The sequence below is a fragment of the Cervus canadensis genome, chromosome 17 (assembly GCF_019320065.1).
Source record: "Cervus canadensis isolate Bull #8, Minnesota chromosome 17, ASM1932006v1, whole genome shotgun sequence".
Classification (NCBI taxonomy): domain Eukaryota; kingdom Metazoa; phylum Chordata; class Mammalia; order Artiodactyla; family Cervidae; genus Cervus; species Cervus canadensis.
In genome coordinates, this window is record NC_057402.1 from 10,493,177 (window position 1) to 10,512,674 (window position 19,498).

The 19,498-nt window shown below is 49.1% G+C and overlaps 1 protein-coding gene and 1 pseudogene across 3 annotated transcripts; one reads left to right on the forward strand and one right to left on the reverse strand.

Annotated features, from left to right (window-relative positions):
* Positions 1 to 1,100: 1,100 nt before the first annotated feature.
* LOC122455204 (serpin A3-7-like) lies at positions 1,101 to 9,713 on the reverse strand. Of its 2 annotated transcripts, none has more exons than XM_043490165.1 (5): positions 9,558 to 9,713; positions 7,133 to 7,768; positions 4,959 to 5,229; positions 2,553 to 2,703; positions 1,101 to 1,521 (listed from the first exon to the last, which is right to left on the reverse strand). In XM_043490165.1, exons 2-5 carry the CDS (start codon positions 7,764 to 7,766, stop codon positions 1,321 to 1,323), a joined length of 1,257 nt encoding a protein of 418 aa, XP_043346100.1. In that variant the 5' UTR covers positions 7,767 to 7,768; positions 9,558 to 9,713; the 3' UTR covers positions 1,101 to 1,320. The 2 variants fall into 2 exon arrangements, with proteins under 2 accessions (XP_043346100.1, XP_043346099.1); XM_043490164.1 differs by having other exon boundaries at positions 9,562 to 9,631.
* On the forward strand, positions 8,499 to 16,453 carry LOC122454895 (annotated as a pseudogene). The gene is made up of 2 exons (XR_006273555.1): positions 8,499 to 8,516; positions 16,000 to 16,453. The product of XR_006273555.1 is annotated as an AP-4 complex subunit sigma-1-like (transcript).
* Positions 16,454 to 19,498: the final 3,045 nt, after the last annotated feature.

Sequence of the window (19,498 nt, forward strand, 5' to 3'; positions counted from 1 at the left end):
TTTCTTTCCCTTTCTTGAAAATGCTCCCCTCACTTTTTCTCTTGCTGGGAACACTCTGCTCTCTGTTTACCCACAACCTTCTACCTTTCCTTTGTTGGCAGCACTGCAATCCCCTCGTCCAGGAAGCCTTCCTTGACTTCCCGCTGAGTCTGGTCCTCCCCTCTCAGCCTCCAATTCCTTTGTTCATCACCCATCTTCCCCATTATATTCTAAGTCCCAAGAGGGCCATGGCTGCAAAAATCTTTATGGCTTGAGTGGCTCTGTGGTTTAAAGTGTTCCTCTGACATCCATCTGGTTGGGATAACATCTTGCTGGCAGTAATTTCTAGCTGTGTGGCCTTGGGGGAATTACCGAGCCTCTCTGTTCCTCAGTTTCCCCAGTGGTAAAATGGGATGAGAAACAGCAAGTATCTCATGTGCCACAAGGACTAAATGGGTTATTCCAGGTAGAAGTCTTAGCAGCTTGCTTGGAGGAGAGATCTCTTCCAAGTGACGTCAGTTGTGGGTGATGTCGTCATTACCGTGTGCTCTTCCTAGAGATATCACAGCCCCAGTACATCAGGGGGATGAAGGGCTGTGTGTTCACTGCTCTTTCACTCCTAGGACCACCATAGTGGCGGCTGATGGGGATCCTCTGTCAGGGGAGGAGGTGGGACTGGCCAGGCGGTGGAGGAGCTCAGCTGGGAACCTGGAAGTCGCTGGTCTCCCAGGTTGGGGAGCTTGGGGGCAGAGGGGTGATCCTGGGGGAGGAGGCCCAGCTCAGCTGCAGGAAGGAGGGGTCCAGGGGCTGTGCCAGCAGAGGTCAGGGTCAGAGCCCCTGCATGTAGGCACGAGGGCACATCCCAGGTCCTGGGGAGGGAGGAGTGAACCTTGACCTGGACCCAGAGCCCCCGGAAGTGGTCATTGGCAGCAAGGGCCCCACCCAGTTCTAGTCCTGAGGTCCAGTGGGCTTGGTCACAGGCTCAAAGCCTGCTCCTGGGCTGGCTGGTGAGGCTGAGGCAGAGGGGCCCAGAGGTGGGGTGGGCTGAACATGTGTGGCAGGTCAAGGGGCTTGGCCTTGGGGCCCAGCAGCAGGGTGGAGACGCACAGGAAAGCATCCAGTCCAAGGAAGGAGCTTTATTGTTGTTCTGCGGCTCAGAGCCTCCTTGTCACCAGGCACACAGCCCCTGGGCACACGGAGCCCCTAGCACTGTCGCGGTCACCTTTCAAGGTTGAGCAGATGGGGCCAGATAGCTGCAGGGGGCGGGCCGTGCCTCAGTGCACAGGGGCCAGGCTGCTCCCAGGGACCTGGGCACCCAGCTCCTTAGGGAGGAGGGGAGCTCTAGGCTTTCTTGGGGTTGGTGACTTTGCCCAAAAAGATGATGCTCTGAGTGTCTTTGTGCAATATGGAAATCAGAAACGGCCTGTCGAAACTGATAATTAACGCGTCAGTTATCAAGGATGTACCCACCACTAGGACAGCTGTGATGGCAGCTCCTTCCGTGCCCTCCTCGCCCACATCGAGCACGGCCTTGTGGACCACCTGTGGGGACACCAAACGTTACCCACTGGAGTGGGGGAGGCAGGGTGTGAGCAGGGGCCCGAGTGCCTCTAGAGACCAACATGCATCCACCTGCTCCTGGTCTGTCACTGCGCTATCAACCTGTTCAATCTGTCTGTCCTCCCATCCGACTGTCAGCTGGTTTGTTGCTGTGATGCATGGATGTGGAAAGTGAACTGAGAGTCCTGCGCCCAGGGTCAGAGAGGCAAACAGCAGGGGCTCCTGGATCTGGATCCCTCTCTGTCTGAGTCCACAGACTCTGCTGTCCCCCAAGCACCCCCTAGTGTAGGGGAAGGGGCCAGATCGAGGCGTTTTTCTTGCAGGGAACTGTCCACAGTCCTTCCATGCTGAAGTTGCACATGAGTGGCACTGCTTTCTGCACCACTGTGGCCCCAGCTGACGTGTCCTGAGCGCTCAGCTATCTTGCCTAGGATTGGCTTCCCAGCCCTGGACCACGAGGCCCCATGGCCCTGTATCTCCTTTACCAAGCCCTCTGGCAGGTGGGATGCAGGGGAGACTGCAGGGCTATTCAGCCACCCCCATTCATTCTAACCTCTGCTTCTAGGATGGCAGTACCAGGACCCCTGGTGTCCTTCTCTCTTGCTCTTAGTATATATTCATCATGCTGGCCCTGAGCCATTGTTAGTACCTCTTACCTGCTCTGCCAGTTTCTTCATGCTGGGTAAGAACTATCACCATATTTTATAAATGGAAAAACTGAGGGCCACAGGACTTTAACTATTTGCCTCTTTAAGCGTGAAAAGTAGAGCTTGGCACGGGGTCCACTGATTCCACTCCAGGGGAATTCTTTCCCAATGATGGACTCCTGGTCACATTATATTTCAGGGAAGGTGGGGACAACTCCCAGTATGATTGCAACCTAGTCCTGGGGAGAGTGATTAATGTACAGGAAATTCAATGAATTTGCAAATTCAGAATTAGCCAAACATCTGCCTGTCTGTCCCCGTTCAAGCTCCTATAAGAGGGATGAATTGTCCAAAGTTTAGACTTACCTGGGAAACTGCCAGCTTGTGTTCATTTGTGATTCCTGAGAAGTTTGCATTGCTGGTGAAGATATTCTTCATACCCAGCTGGGAAAGGATGTCTTTCAGCTTATAGTCGCTGGAGATGGAAAACCTTGGCAGGTTGAGTTTATGTATATATCTAGGAAATGAGAAAGATAAACTTGAACTCACGCTGGACACAGTGTCTGCCTTTCTTCCACCTCACAGTTTGATCTGTGGTTTCATCTCCAACCACCTCCTTAACACTGGAAAGATGAACTTCCTTCTCAGTGTCTAGACCCCTCGGGCTAACTCTGCTTAATTCCTAATTATGCATTTCTGACTGCAGGAGTCTAATGTCCCAGGGATCTAATGCAGGATCCCTGGGTCAGGAGGATCCTCTGGAGAAGGAAATGGCAACCCATTCCAGTCATCTTGCCTGGAGAATTCCATGAACAGAGGAGCCTGGCAGGCTACAGTCCGTGGGGTTGCAAAGAGCCAGGCATGACTGAGCAACTGTCACTCACTCAATGTCCCTAGGGCTGGGCTGTGGTGTTGCCCACAAAGGTCCCACCTTAAGGCTGCAGGGCAAGGAAAATACCCTCCTCCAACAGGGATTTCACAATTTCTGGGAGATTGTGCCAGGGAGGCTGCTCCACAGGCACCAGGAAGGCTTCCTGCAGGAGGTGGCATGGAGCCTGAGTCCCAGGGGAGGGGATGGAGCTGACTGGTGAAGAGGAGCCTAGCAGGAGGTGGATACACTTGCAGGAATGTGGGAAGCCAGAGGGGCTGCTCCACAGCACAAGGGCGGCCTGAGTGTGGGCAGCAGGGAAGGAAGGAGCTGAACAGGGGCTTGGAGGGGACATGGGGGCTGGGAGCTGCAGTCAAGGGACTTGGGGACTTGAATCATCCAATTCAGAGTCTCCATCTGGCCTTCCCAGTTGAGGACAGGACAGCTTCAGCTTCTGAGCCAAGCCGCCAGCAGGTTCTTGGAGCAAGAGATGCTGTCTCCCACCCCGAGGCTTCCCTCCCTCTCTCTCAGTCTGTATTTCCTTAAAGACTCTTGTCAGGGCGTCTGGTCTTAGATGCCAAATGTGAGGAGGTTGAGACTCCCCTTAAACTGTGGGGTGCCCCCGCACAGCTGCCCACACCCCCTCCCTATCTGCCCCCTTCAGACCCTGGCCCAGCACTGCCTCACCCTCTCCTGTCCCCCTGAGATCGGTCTCCTGAAGCCCACCTCCTGGCCTGTGTGTCTACCCTCAGTTTACCCAGAACTCAACCCCCCCCCACACACTTCCTGGCTCCTCCCGGTCCAGCCCCCAGCGCCCTCCCCTGGGTGACCCCACTCGGCTCCTGGCTGGCCTCCCTGCCTCCTTGCTTGTCCTCTGCTGTCTGCTGTCCACTCGGCACCTTGGGTGATTCTTCTAAAACATCACTCAGATCGTTAACTCTTTGACTCAAAACCTTGTGATGAATTTCCATTTCCCTTAGATGGTGGGGGAGTCAAGGGGTCTGCAAGGCCCTAGTGACCTTAGTCCTCCCTGAGGACCCCGACCTCACCCATCTTCCCTCTCACTCCCTCTGCTCTCCTGCTCTGGCCTCACTAATCCTCAACCACACCAGGCTCGCTCCTGCCTCAGAGGCTTTGCACTGGCTGTTCCTTTGGTCAGCAATGCTTTTCCTGCGACATCCACATGACTCAGTCCCTCACCTCAAACATCACCTAAGGGCTATCCTAATTATAATCACAAACTACCCCTGGGTCCAATTTTCTTTCTCTTTTTCCTTTATTTTCCCTCACCCCACCATTTCCCATCTCTCTGAATACAAAAATTATTTAGTTATTTATTTCTTATCTATCTCCCCCAATTACAAATTAAGTGCCGTGAAGGTGGGGAATTTAGTGCTTTATTTGCTGACTCAGGATCTAAATTATTCCCTTAGACATTGCATGACTTTCATTAATTAATTCAACGAGTGCTAAGCGGATGAGTGAATAAATGAGTGACTATGATGGAAAGACAGCTTGTCCTCAGAGCCTGTCTCACCTGAGCCCTCATCTGATCCCGATTCTATCTCTTCCTCTCCACTGTCGGAAGGTGGAGCCAAAGAAAGAACCGCATGAGTGGTGGGTGATGTGTTGAGAATCCTCCTGACTCAATACATGTTGATGTAAGAGGGACCCTCAGTCCTCTTGCCCTCCCCTCCTCTGATGTCATCATCCCATGGAAGGAAAAATTTTGGCTTAAAGTCCCTAAGGTAGCAAAAGGCAAAGTCACCTCAGTACGGGCTCTCCCACCACTGTCCCGCGCCCGGACATTCCTGAGGCCCTGTTGCTGGGGGTCAGGAGTCCAGGAAGAGGGGGAAGGACCGAGAAGGCAGGTGAACCCACAGCTCCGGGTCCTGGGGAGTCACCTGGGCTGCAGGGATTTTCGCCACCTCGTCAGGGTCTCCGGGTTCAGCTTGGCTTCCAGGTCCTGCATCTTGCCCTCGTCGGGGAGGATGAGGAGGGCACTGTCATTGCTGGTGTACGTGAGCTCCACCAGCGTGCAGCCCAGCTCCTCGTCCCGGAAGTAAGGGGTTTCCAGGCCAAGGGTCATCATGGGCACCTGCACCCTCGTGTCCTCGCTCACGTGGAACTCTGAGTCGTATGTACGGTGAGGATCAAATGGCGTCGTCCACTGGGCTGGAGGAGAAGGAATAGATGAGGACTCTGAGTACAGGGCTGTGTCCTCTCCCTCTTCTGCCCTGGGCCCTCAGTGGGGAAGACCCTCCCCGCACCAGCTGTGCCCCCTACCACCTGCCTCTAGGGCTGGGCCTGCCAGGGGTGCACATACTCCTGGGAAGATGGGTAAGCCCTTGGGGATGGCGGTGAACCCCACAGGTCAGGATTGAGAAGGGGGGCATGAAATACACCTGGTTAGTTGTGCTCCACAGGAAATCAACAGGAATGTGGAAGGCAAAGAAGAGACGGGGGTATCTGAGTCTGGGGACAAATGGGACCTCCTGGTCCTTCAGGGGAGTAGGTTAGTGACCAGGGGTTAGTCGTTGACTTTTCAGGGCGGACACACATCCCTGCAGCCTCGTGAGCCCAGCTGGAACAGGAACCACACGGGGACCCGGAGGGCAGGGCGGGGTCAATAGAGGAGAGGACTCGGGTCTCCACCCAGGAGGATGCATCCTCGCTGAGGCTGGGGCTTCTAGAGGAGTTTAGGGCTCTGGGGCTTCATGGAATGTGTATCTACCCCCACCTCCTGCTTTATTTCCAGCCCTGCCTGTGCCCTCAAGGTTAGAGGCAGGGGTAGACAGAAAGGGAGGCTACCTGGGGTGCCCCTGGGGAAGAGACTTGTAAGGAGAAAGTCCGAAGGTGGAATAGGAAAGGGAAGCACAGAAAACTCAGAAACCAAACATAGCAGGACAGGCCTGGATGCGTTGTTAAGAATAATTCAGTTCTAAGCTTTCATTTACAAACAACCACGGTGGCCCAAGAGGGCTGCTCTGGACTCTGCCAGGAGTCCGCAGCTCTGGACTAACTTGTCTCCAAGAGTTGGTGTGTCTCTACACAGTTGACCACATCCTGACTTGCTTATCCACCTCTGGGTCCCTATTTGCCCTTCTTGCTCCCTGTGCAAAATCCATCTGCTTTTCTACTCCGCCCCTTGTGAATATCCAGCTGGGGTTTGCCATGCTGAGCTCCTGACACTGGGACCGGGCATCAGACCAGCTCAAAGCTGGGAGAGGAGCCTGTCTAGGGGGCTCCCTTCTGCAGAGGCTGCTCCCGGATGGTGGCCTGGCCTGTTCCACCCTCAGCTGATAGAAGAGCACCAATGAAGACCCTGGGGATGAGCAGGCTCCTCAGAGTCTGTCTCACCGTGAAGACCACCAGCCTCACCGGGAGCCTCCAGAGACCAGGTCCCCCAGCAGGTCAGAACCAGCCCATGGTGGGCACAGCTGAGGGTTCCCGCGGGCTCCAACACCACCTCATCAGGAAGGACACACGCACGAGTGATGGGAATGGGAAGATCCTTCCTCTAGCAGCCGGGTAAGAGTAAGTCAAAGCAAAACTCTCCCTCTGCGTCAGACAAAGGGTTAGCAGCTTCCCTGCACTAACATCCTGTAATGACCATTGAGTTTGGGAAATCCCTAGACAGTCAAATCCAGTGGTTGGGGCAGGGCCTTAGTGCCCGAGCCCCTTAAGCTGAGGGCTGCTGCTGCTAAGTCGCTTCAGTCGTGTCCGACTCTGTGCGAGCCTCCTCTAACTCCTCCTCTATAGTGTTTTTCCTAATGACAGTTGGCTGAGCCAGGAAATAGCCCTGCTGCTGCTGCTAAGTCACTTCAGTCATGTCCGACTCTGTGCGACCCCATCCCTGGGATTCCCCAGGCAAGAACACCGGAGTGGGTTGCCACATCCTTCTCCAATGCATAAAAGTGAAAAGTGAAAGTGAAGTCGCTCAGTCATGTCCGACTCTTTGCGACACCATGGACTGCAGCCTACCAGGCTCCTCCGTCCATGGGATTTTCCAGGCAAGAGTACTAAAGCCTCATAAAAAAAAGTGTCTGTTCCACTGAACCCCAGACTAGGCACCCACCTTTAAAGAAGATATAATTCAACAATATTAAATCTGTGAGCTGGTCATGATCATCGAAGAGCTTCTCAATTTTTCCATGAGTTTTATTCTTCACATATTCATTGATAAGCTTTATCGCAGCTTCGGAATCCTTGAAGTTAATGGCTAAAACCTCAGAGGCGTAAAAAGCCTCAGCATCTTTCCTGAACTTGTCCAGCAGCTCCAGCTCCTCTGGCATGAAAATGGCGTTGCCCACGCTCAGCTGCAGCTGGTTGCTGGGCCTATTGAATGTCTGCAGGAGGTGCTGGAAGCCCTGGTGGATTTTTGTCTCTGGGGTCTCTGTGAGGTTGAACTTGAGACCTTCCAGGATCTCCGTCAGGGTGGAGCCACGGGCCCCCAGGGACAGGAAGGCCAAGGCTATGGAGATGCTCAGAGGGGAGAAGATGACATTCTTATCGGGGTTCTCCAAAGCCAACTTCTTATAGAGGCTGAAGGCGAAGTCGGTGTTGCTGGAGGCTAATGAGTGGTCATCCACAGATGCCCCTTTGTGCTGTTCTTCCGGGGTCACGTTCTCTGGGAGGCAGTGGACACTGGAGCAGAGTCCAGCCACCAGGAGCCCGAGAGCCAGGAGGGTAGACATTCTCTCCGCCCTCATGTCTGAAAAGCAAAGCTCCTTTAAGTCTCTGCGTGTTAGAACCCCCACCCACTGTCCCCCGTTGCCTCTGTTCTCTTGGACCTGCTGCTCTGTGACCTCCCAGGGGTAGGCACCCTCCTGGGCTCCCAACACACATGAGGGGGCTCTGGGCTCCCTCTTACCTTTGACCAAGTGCTGTGATTGTTACCAGTTTTCCCAGTGGAGAGACTCGGTAGAGTGGGGAGGGGCTTTTCCAAGGTCTCACAGCAAGCCATGGAGGAGTGAGGGGGAGGAGCCTGGGGTGCCTGGCTCCAGGGTGGGGAAGCTGGTGATGGGTGTGAGGTGCTGGCCAGTGAGAACCCATTCCCCTCCCAGGAGCTGACATAATCAGAGGGGCCTGGGAAGCTGGGTTTCTTTCCCACCGTGCCCCTCTGTCCCCCCAGGAAGGAGCCCTGCACTCATCAGAGGACAGTGCACCTCTCCCCGCCTCTGAGGACAAGGGTGTGACCTCAGGGAGGCTCTCCCGTCGAGGTGCCTGGTCACAGAGAGGGTTCAGGAGAGAGGCCGCACAGGCAGCAGGAGCCGTGCTGGAGCCTGGCTGCCCCGAGCAGGGCTGGTGCAAAGAACAAGGAGGGCAGAGCGTTCTGCCCACCGCTGCCATCTGGACATGTGGAGGGTGTTTCCAAAAAGAGCCTAGAAAGGCCTCCTAGTGGGGAGAAGCAGGTGAGCTCAGAGTCTCAGACCTGGTCGAGGATGTCGTTTGGACCACTTGTGAGTGCTGTGTGGTGAAGAGCAGTGACTGAACCTCTCTGATCCTCAGTTCCCGCCTCCGTCCAACATGTGGAATGGCTCAGGTGACGTATAGGATGAAGGTGCTGGGCTCCTAAGAGGAGTTCCAGACATGTCACCCCCTCCATGAGCGACACTTTCTAGGACTCAACAAGCCAGACTTGTGATTCCTGGGGACAGAAGACAGAGCTACTGCCTAGGAAATCTCCAGGAGAGACTGAGGTCAAACTGGTGACCTCAGCAAAGAGGGCTAATTCCCTTCAGGCTCTGCCCCCTCATCTCAGGATTCAGAGGACAGAGCACTGCTGGGGTGGTGAGGGGGGAAGTGGGGAGACCAAGGAGGGGAGGAGCCTGAGCTGCATCTCAGCCAGAGCCCGGGGGAAAGGCCTTCAGACAAGCCTGAGGACAGAGGTGATCAACTGCCCCAGCTATGTAGTTTGCTCAGGGCTGATGCAATGGTTTCTTTCAAAAAGAGTTAAATATTTTCTTTCGAAATTATCCTGAAGAAAGGGTGCTTTTTTATTTGGCCAGGTTAAGGCTCTATTTCTAAGCAGACTCACCTCTCTTCTGCTTGGCCGGGGGCCTAAAGGCACAGTGGAGCCCAGGAAACCCCCTGGAGACCCCTCTGCCCAGAGGGATCCACTGCACTAATTCTGTCCCCAGAGCTCTCTGAGAGCAGCGCCCTGTGCCAGGCAAGGGGACGCACCTTAGTGCCCTCGGCAGAGCTCTGACCTGAAGGCAGATGCGCAGCTGGATGGGGTGCACAGCTGGCTCGAATCACAACCCCAAAGAGTCAGAAGCAGAAATGCCCCCAGAAGCCCTGGTGGCACGTCCCTCCCTTTGCGGGATGAACACTGAGACTCAGAGAGAGGACTGGCCTTCAGAGGACTCAGAAGCCCCCAGCATCGGACACATGTCCTCTCGCCTCCCTCTTGCCTCAGGTTCTACCGACCCCTGACCGAGGCCAGAACCACCCTGGGAAAGGGGTCCCTTGGCTCCCAGTGTGGGAGCATCACGGATTACCTGCCTGGGAGAGCGGGATGTGGGCAGTGGATCCAGAGCCGCCGCCTGCCCGGATGCTGGAGTTTCCTGGGTGCTGCTGTGTATTTATCCTGCAAAGCCCTCCTCCCAGGCTTGTGAAACGTAGGCGGGGACAGCACAGGACTCTGTCCTCTGACTGGAAATGGGCAGATGACCATTCCTGGTAACAGGTTTCATTAGATCTATTCAAACAATCTCGTTCCCGAAATAGCCAACCACAAAGTAAGCATACACAAAAAGCCTATCCTGTGTTAGAGTTTCTTTCTGTTTATAAAATACTGATTGAGGAACATGTGACAACTCAGAAAACATCAAATGGGCCATTGAAAACGTCTCCAAATTATTGTTCTTTTTAAAGAGTTATTGACTCTTATTAGTGTTTTATTCCTGTTTCTGATACCCTCATTGAGGATCACATAGAAACCCTGAAAATGTAAAGAAGAGCTTGGAAAATATCCCCTAGAACTCTATCCCCCAGGAAAATCCCAAGTTAGCATTGAGTTGTGTGTCTTTATTGGTCAATTTTCTTTGAAGTGTGTATGTGTGCACGTGTCTTTAGTGATAGGAATCTCCAAACACAAACTCACACTTGTTTTTCTTTGTTTTGTTTTTCATTTGGCCATGCTGTGTCTTAGTTGAGGCAGGCGGGATCTTTAATTTTGGCATGTGGGATCCCTAACCAGGGATGAAACCCAGGCCCTCTGCATCGGGGGCGCTGAGTCTTAGCCCCAGACCACCAGGGAAGGTCCTCACACATGGTTGTTAATATGCTATAAGCTATTTGTATGCAGCTTGATTTGCAAGTTGAGGCACTCGTTTCTCATTCCCACAGGGCTGATGTGAGCCTGAGGACCCCAGAGAATGTCAGGAGCTCAGGTGTCTGGGGCCAACAGTCTCAGCCTTGACCTTCACCCTTCTGCCCATCACTACTGGTTCAATGTAAGAGCCAGTTGTCCTCCACCCCTGATATTGATGTCTTAGATGCTTCATTGAGCCAATCTCAGCTATTTTCCGGGCTCAGGGTACAAACCTACCCGCTCATCCCTCATAGTCGCCACCCTTGAGCCATGACAACCCTTGACAGACCCCTGGGGACCGCTAGGGGTTCCATCAAGCACAGTTTGCAAACTGCTGGCTTCGTGGTGCGGTTATGGCTTTTACACGAAGTAACCTTCAATTCTGAAAGTACTGTTTGCCAGCTGTTTGAACCCAGGCAATTTACTGGAAATCGATCAACCTTAAACTCTTCAACTCTAAAATGCAGATAACAACACTTCCCTGACTGGAAAGGGGTGGGAGGACATCTCTGTGAAGATTTACTCGGATAATACTGAATGTGCGCTCTAATAAAATAACATTTTTGTTGTTGTTGTGCATAGTGTGGCATCGTTTGTTGTTCAGATGCTAAATGACACAAAAACAGTGTCTTTGTGACCCCATGCACTGCAGCACGCCAGAATTCCCTGTCCTTCACTATCTCCCAGAGTTTGCTCAAGTTCATGTCCATCAGGTTGGTGATGCCATCCAACCATCTCATCCTCTGTTGTCCCCTTCTCCTCCTGCCCACAGTCTTTCCCAGCATCAGGGTCTTTTCCAATGAATCTGCTCTTCTCATCAAGTGAGAGGGACTGGAGGGACTGAGTGTCAACACCAGTCCCTCCAGTGAATATTCAGGGTTAATTTCCTTTAGGATTGAAGGTTTGATATCCATGATGTCCAATGGGCCTCCGCATCCTTACAGAACTTAAGAAATATTCAGTGACTGAAAGGCACTGAGATGATCAAGAAGAGCTTGGTCTTATCTTTCCTGAAATCATGATCTATGTCCTTTCAGTCTCCAAATATTTCCAGAATTGACTGTATATTTTTAAGTTACAGAAAATCACAAAGAAAATAGACATGAAAACAAAGCTGCAGTCTATTTTTCTCTTGTAAGTCCAGATGTAAATAGCGGGTTGACAAGGTAATTCCATGTTGTAAGGGATTCAGGGTGCTTCTATTCCTCATGATCTGTGCCAGGTCCCAGATGGCTCATTGCCACATCCACCTTCTGTTCCACAGGAGGGCAAGAGATAGGGCTTCTCTCATAGCTCAGTTGGTAAAGAATCCACCTGTGATGCAAAAGACCCCGGTTCGATTCCTGGATTGGAATGATCCTCTGGAGAAAGGATAGGTCACCTATTCCAGTATTTTTGGGCTTCTCTTTGTAGTTCAGCTGGTAAAGAATCTGCCTGCGCTTGGGAGACCTGGGTTCAATCCCTGGGTTAGGAAAATCTGGAGACGGGAAAGGCTACCCACTCCAGTATTCTGGCCTGGAGAATTTCATGGACTGTATACCCCATGGGGTTGCAAAGAGTCAGACATGACTGAATGACTTCCACTATCACTTTAGGGCTTCCATTATAGCTCAGCTGGTTACGAATCTGCCTGCTATTCAGGAGACCTGGGTTTGATTCCTAGGTCAGGAAGATCCTCTAGAGAGGGAAATGGCAACCCATTCCAGTATTCTTGCCTGGAGGATCCCATGGACAAAGGAGCGTGGCAGACTATAGTCCATGGGGTCATAAGAGTTGGACACAGCTTAGTGACTAAACCAAGGGATAAAAGGAAAGGCACCCTACTCTTTGAGAGAAATTATCTAAATATCACCTGCCTTATTTCCACTTCTGTTCCATTGGCCATAGCTTGATCCTAGGGCTATATCTAACTGCAAGGAGGCTGTGCTGTGAGGTCAATATTCTACATTGGATAACCCATGTCACAGCTGAAAATGGGAGGTTTATTTCTCAAGAGAAAATGAGAATGGGCATGCATCATGACTTCTAATCTTGCCACCACGTTTTACCTGAGTGTTCTCTAGTCCTCTGGCCCCAGGGGAGCCATCCTTTTTCTTGATGCTCTCATTAGGCTGTGCAGAGGACTGTGACACGACCATCCTACATGAATGGTGGTTGCTGGATTCCAAAAATGTCCTGGACCAATTGGTCTGCTGCTCCCAAATATTGGTACAGGATGTTTTTGCAGTTCAACAACCACTGTTCATGGAGGATGGTCATGTTGAGGTCTTATCTATAGCCTGATGAGAGGATAATAGGTAATGATCTAGAATCCATTGGCTCCTTGTCTTTGAAGTGAACCCCTCCAGATAATCCCTCAATAGCCACTAAGACTACAGGACCACTGGAGCCTGTTTACTGACTCAGTCTTTAATCCTTTTTCCATATTCCATCCTCTAAGCCCAAGGGACCCCAAGCATATTTCTGAACCCCACAAAAGGAGTTAAAAAGGAATTTAGGGACCTACTGTTGTGTTAAAAGATAATCTTGCTCTCTTGTGGTATACCACTCCAATCTCTCCTTCCATCATATCAATTTTCCTTTTCTAACAATCTCTTATCAGGACTCTTGGCACTTAGAGTTCACATGAATAACTCAGAATTAACTCCCCATCTTCCATTTCAATATCCTTCAGTTAATCAAAAGTGTTAATCAATAACACCTCTGACCTTTTTTTTCAGCATAAAGGTAACATTCATAAGTTTTAAGGAATTTGAACATGGACATATTTTGATGACCTATTTTTCACCTTATCACCAAAAAAAGGGAAATAAAGAACTCTCAAATGTTTTATAAAGAGAGGAAGAGAGAAAGTGTATGTGGGGAAAAAAAGCATTTTTAATAGCTTCATCTTATTAGGCTGGGAAATAAACATTGGATTTAAGGCAGCAGGGAGAATAATATCCCATCCTGGTAGGAAAAAAATAAGTACATTTTAATTGGAAGAAAAGAGTTAGTATCTAATTTCCAAGGACATTTGAAACCTACACCTCATTTAGACCTTTGGGGAAAGGAAGATGAATATTAAGGGAAACAAATTTGAAAAAAATGGCACTAAAGAAATTAATACAATTTTAGTCACAGTAGGAAATATAAGGAGAAGAAAAAGGAGTAAACAAAAAAGCACTTCATCCAAAATCTAAATTATGATGTCAGGAATACTTGGTAGAATATATTTTGCAAAGAGAACGAAAACATCTTTCATCTCATGATATGACCTTTGCAATTCCTGACTGTACCTTTATGACCATCTCAACTGCTGTAGTGGAGGAAAATTGACCCTTTTTGATTTCTGGTCAAACACTTGGTGACTGCAGCCATGAACTTAAAACATGCTTGCTTCTTGGAAGGAAAGCTATGACAAACCTAGACTGTGTATTAAAAAGCAGAAACTTCTCTTCGCTGACAAAGGTCAATATAGGCAAAACTATGTTTTTTTCCAATAGGCATGTTTGGATGTGAGTTGGACCATAAAGAAGGCTGAGGGCCAAAAAATTGATGCTTTTGGACTCTGGTGCTGGATAAGACTTTTGAGAAACCCTTGGACTGCAAGAAGATCAAAGCAGTCAATCCTAAACGAAATAGACCCTGAATATTCATTGGAAGGACTGATGCTAAAGCTCCAATACTTTGGCCACCTGATGCAAAGAGTCAGTTCTTTGGAAAAGGCTCTGATGCTGGGAAAGATTGAGAGTAGGAGGATAAAGGGGTAACAGAGAATGAGACGATTGGATGGCACCACTGACTTTGAGCAAATTCTGGGAGATAGTGAAGGACAACAAAACCAACCCCAAGAAAAAGAAATACAAAAAGGCAAAATGGTTGTCCAAGGAGGGCTTACAAATAACTGAGAAAAGAAATGACGTGAAAGGCAAAGGAGAAAAGGAAAGATACACCCATTCGAATGCAGAATTCCAAAGAATGTCAAGGAGAGATAAGAAAGCCTTCCTTAGTGGTCAATGCAAAGAAATAGAGGAAAACAACAGAATGGGAAAGACTAGAGATCTCTTCAAGAAAATTAGAGATAACAAGGGAACATTTCATGCCAAGATGGGCTCAATAAAGGACAGAAATGGTATGGACCTAACAGAAGCAAACAATATTAAGAAGAGGTGGCAACAATACACAAAAGAACTATACAAAAGAGATCTTCATGACCCAGATAACCACGATGGTGTGATCACTCACCTAGAGCCAGACATCCTGGAATGTGAAGCCAAGTGGACCTTAGGAAGCATCACTACAAACAAAGCTAATGGAGGTGATGGAATTCCAGTTGAGCTATTTCCAATCCTCAAAGATGATGCTGTGAAAGTGCTTCACTCAATATGCCAGCAAATTTGGAAAACTCAGCAATGGCCACAGGACTGGGAAAGGTCAACTTTCATTCCAATCCCAAAGAAAGGCAATGCCAAAAAATGCTCAAATTACCACACAATTGCACTCACCTCACACGCTAGTAAAGTAATGCTCAAAATTCTCCAAGCCAGACTTCAACAGTATGTGAAGCATGAAATTACAGGTGTTCAAGCTGGATTTAGAAAAGGCAGAGGAACCAGAGATCAAACTGCCAACATCCGTGAGATCATCAAAAAAGCAAGAGAGTTCCAGAAAAACATCTACTTCTGCTTTATTCACTATGCCAAAGCCTTTGTGTGGATCGCAATAAACTGTGGAAAATTCTTCAATAGATGGGAATACCAGACCAACTTACCTGCCTCCTGAGAAATCTGTATGCAGGTCAAAAAGCAATAGTTAGAACTGGACATGGAACAACAGACTGGTTCCAAATTGGGAAAGGAGTACATCAAGGCTGTATATTGTTACCCTGCTTATTTAACTTATATGCAGAGTGCATCATGAGAAATGCCAGGCTGGATGAAGCACAAGCTGGAGTCAAGATTGTCAGGAGAAATATCAATAACCTCAGATATGCAGATGACACCACCCTTCTGGCAGAAAGTGAAGAAGAACTAAAGAGCCTCTTGATGAAAGTAAAAGAAGAGAGTCAAAGTGAGTGAGTGACTGAGTGAAGTCGCTCAGTCGTGTCGAACTCTTTGCTACCCCATGGACTGTAGCCCACCAGGCTTCTCCATCCATGGGATTTTCCAGTAAGGGTACTGGAGTGGGTTGCCATTTCCTTCTCCAGGGGATCTTCCTGACTCAGGAATCGAACCCAGGTCTCCTGCATTGCAGGTAGACACTTTACCCTCTGAGCCACCAGAGAAGCAAAAAGTTGGCTTAAAACTCAACATTCAAAAAACTAAGATCATGGCATCTGGTTCTATCACTTGATGACAAGTAGATGGGGAAACAATGGAAACAATGACAGACTTTCTTTTCTTGAGCTCCAAAATGACTGCAGATAGTGACTGCAGCCATGAAATTAAAAGACACTTGCTGAAAAATGGCTGCCCCAAGGAAGCCCGCACCACGCAGCCAGTGAGGTCTGGGTAACAAGCTTCTGCGGGAAAGGGGGCGGGGGGGCCTAGGAAGAGCCGTCTCCAGGACCATCACCCCCCGAGCCGCACAGGTTCTGGTTACAGCCACCCCTTGCCATATCTTTTGAATTATACTTGGAAAAATAGTGGCCAGAGAAAAAAAAAATTATAAAGTTTTTCCTCATGGTGAATAAACAAGGGAAGACCCGACTTTCTAAGTACTATGAGCACGTGGAGATTAATAAGTGTACGCTTCTGGAAACAGAAGTCATAAAGAGCTGTCTCTCTCGATCCAATGAACAGTGCTCTTTCACTGAATATAAGGACTTTAAGCTGATATACCGGCAGTACGCAGCTCTCTTCATTGTGGTTGGAGTTAATGACACAGAGAACGAGATGGCAATTTATGAATTCATCCATAACTTTGTGGAAGTTTTAGATGACTACTTCAGCCGAGTGAGTGAACTAGATATAATGTTTAATTTGGATTAAAGTACACTTCATTTTGGATGAGATGGTATTAAATGGCTGCATTGTGGAAACAAATCGGGCAAGAATTCTTGCCCCTCTGCTAATTCTTCATAAGATGTCAGACAACTGAAAACAGAGATGCTCTGCCAGACAACATCGACTCAAAGGAAATGAGAATACCATGGAGTACCTCTCAACATTGCTAGCCCACAAGAACCTGGAAGACCAAACATCTCAAAACAGGCTATCCTTCCAAAGACTTTTAAACAGGGGTTTTCCACAGTTCCTAAATGGAAAACAAAAGTGTATTTTAAAATATGATGTACAAAGAAAAATTTTCTCTAAACAGAGAGACAAGTTTTATTTTCTGACCATAAGCATTTTTTTTTCCTCACTTGTTTAGATTTTGAGTAGTACTAAGGGAAACTTTTTGGTCTCTGCTTGACTTTGCAAAGAGATAACTTCAGGAATAGCACCACCGGGTGGGAAGAAAATGTGAGAGCTCTCCGTTGGCCAATAAACTGTTAAAATTTAAAAAAAAAAAAAAAAAAGACCCTTGCTTCTTGGAAGAAAAGTTATGACCAACCTGGACAGCATATTAAAAAGCAGAGACATTACCTTGGCAACAAAGGTTTGTCTAGTCAAAGCTATGGTTTTTCCAGTAGTCATGTATTGATGTGATAGTTGGACTATAAAGAAAGCTGAACACTGAAGAATTGATGCTTTTGAACTATGGTGTTGGAGAAGACTCTTGAGAGTCCATTGGACTGCAAGGAGATCAAACCAGTTCATCCTAAAGGAAATCAGTCCTGAATATTCATTGGAAGGACTGATGCTGAAGCTGAAACTCCAATACTTTGGCCACCTCATGAGAAGAACTGACTCATTTGAAAAGACCCTGATGCTGGGAAAGATTGAGGGCAGGAGGAGAAGGGGATGACAAAGGATGAGATGGTTGGATGGCATCACTGACTTGATAGACATGAGTTTGAGTAAACTCGGGGAGTTGGTGATGGACAGGGAGGTCTGGTATGCTGCAGTTCATGGGGTCTCAAAGAATTGAACATGTCTGAACAACTGAACAACAACAAAATAACAAATTATATACAATTTTCTTCAGACAACCCAAAAGAGGAAAAGGTTTGGGAGGCAGGAAAAATTACATTGGCCCAGGTTGATAATGACTGAAGCTGCTGACATGTATGTGAGATTCATTACATCATCCTCTCTATTTTTATATGTATCTGAATTTCTCCATAATAAAAATGTGAAGCAAAAAAATCCTTGAGGGAGAGATTGTGCTTTGTTTCTCAGTATTTAATGCATCCTCAGCATGAAGTGGGTGCTCAATATTGAACAGATGAAGGATGAAAGAAGGAAGGAGTGAAGCCATACACCTCATCACAGCCCCTGCTGTGTCCTCCCTTTAATGAACATCAGGAGAAAAAATTGAAGGTTCCTGAGAAGTCGAGGAAAAGTGAGACTGTGGGTGTTTATGTCCAGACAGTAGATGAGAAGTCAGAATAAAGCTGGGAGAAAATGAAGTCTGGTGCAAATGCATTAACCCATGTTCACGCTGACTCTGCGCTCAGTCTGGAGGCCACCTGTGTGCCATCCCTGCCATCAAGCCAGCTCAGAAAGGACCAGGCTTTTGAGTTGCAAAAGTTTTGCAAACATGCTTTCTGCTGAGCACATGTTAACTTTTCTGTCCTTGCTGCATTAAAGTTGAAAGTTCTATTGATTTGTATTTACCACGGAAAACCACTCCAGCCAAAACAAATAAACTATTGTGACATCTGAAAGAGTCACAACTCAAGCTTCTTGGAGGCGAGATCATTGACCTGGGCTGTGATCCTGTGACAGGCACAGTGTCACAGCAGGAGGTGTCCCAGAGGAGAGAATGACCCAGGAGAGGCTGGAGCTTGGCTCCAATGAGCTCAGCCTTCCCTGGTGTAACGAATGTCTATCAACATCTCTGGTTTCAGCTTCATGATATCGACTTGAAGGGGGTGTCAGGTTATACGGAAGTTTGCAGCAAAAGGCAAGTATTCTGAACATCAAAAATATTTTGGCAGTTTTGTGAATTAAAGAAAACCAGATATCCCAAGTTAAGGAATCTAGCACTTTTCTATGTATGGGAAGAGACACGAGTCTGGGTTCACTTTCCCATACGTATCTCAGCTATATGAGGCCAACATCCTGTGTTTGCACATCCTCAGCCCCCTGTGGCTCACCATAGGGAGTGGCTGCGTCTGCATCTGATGGCTGCCATATCCTGCAGGGGTTCTTCTTCCTGAGTGCCCTTAGGGCTCATATTGGAGCACTGCAGTCGCTGATGACTGTGACATCCTTGTTTACTGATATGGCAGGAAATACTCCGTTTCTTGGAGAAGGCAATGGCATCCCACTCCAGTACTCTTGCCTGGAAAATCCCATGGACGGAGGAGCCTGGTAGGCTGCAGTCCATGGGGTCGCGAAGAGTCGGACATGACTGAGCGACTTCACTTTCACTTTTCACTTTTATGCATTGGAGAAAGAAATGGCAGCCCACTCCAGTGTTCTTGCCTGGAGAATCCCAGGGATGGGGTCGCACAGAGTCGGACACGACTGAAGTGACTTAGCAGCAGCAGCAGCTCCGTTTCTCAGTGGCAACCTTGAGTAGCCAAGGGGCAAAGGAGGAAACTGAGACTCAGAGAGTCAGGCTGCAAACACCTGAGCCTCAGCCCAGGACCTCAACCCCAGGCACAGCGCCTCCCACGCCCACAACTCTTTCTCCTCCATGAGTGGATACCCACACACTCCTCTCTTAGGGTTGTTCTCCTCACTGATGGTGGTTCTGAGGGTGGGTGATGGGCCAAAGGAGCCTCGGAACAGTCCGTATCATCTCAGGAGACTAGCCTGTCACTATCCCCCCACAGGGACAAGCTTCTGTGCCAAGGGCCCGGCTGATCTGCTGTTTATTCCCAGCTCCTCTAAGATTCAGGCAAAGATTTCAACTTCAGGTGAGTGTGGAACTGCAGCTGGGGCTGGAGTCCTGGCCCCTACTCAGCTTGGTGAGTTGGTCACGGGTCATGTCCTTACAGGAACACGTGTTCACTCATGCTCCAAGAGCTGTACATGTGGGCAACAAAGTGGTGTGGTCCTAGCTCATCCTACCTCCATGACCTTGACCATG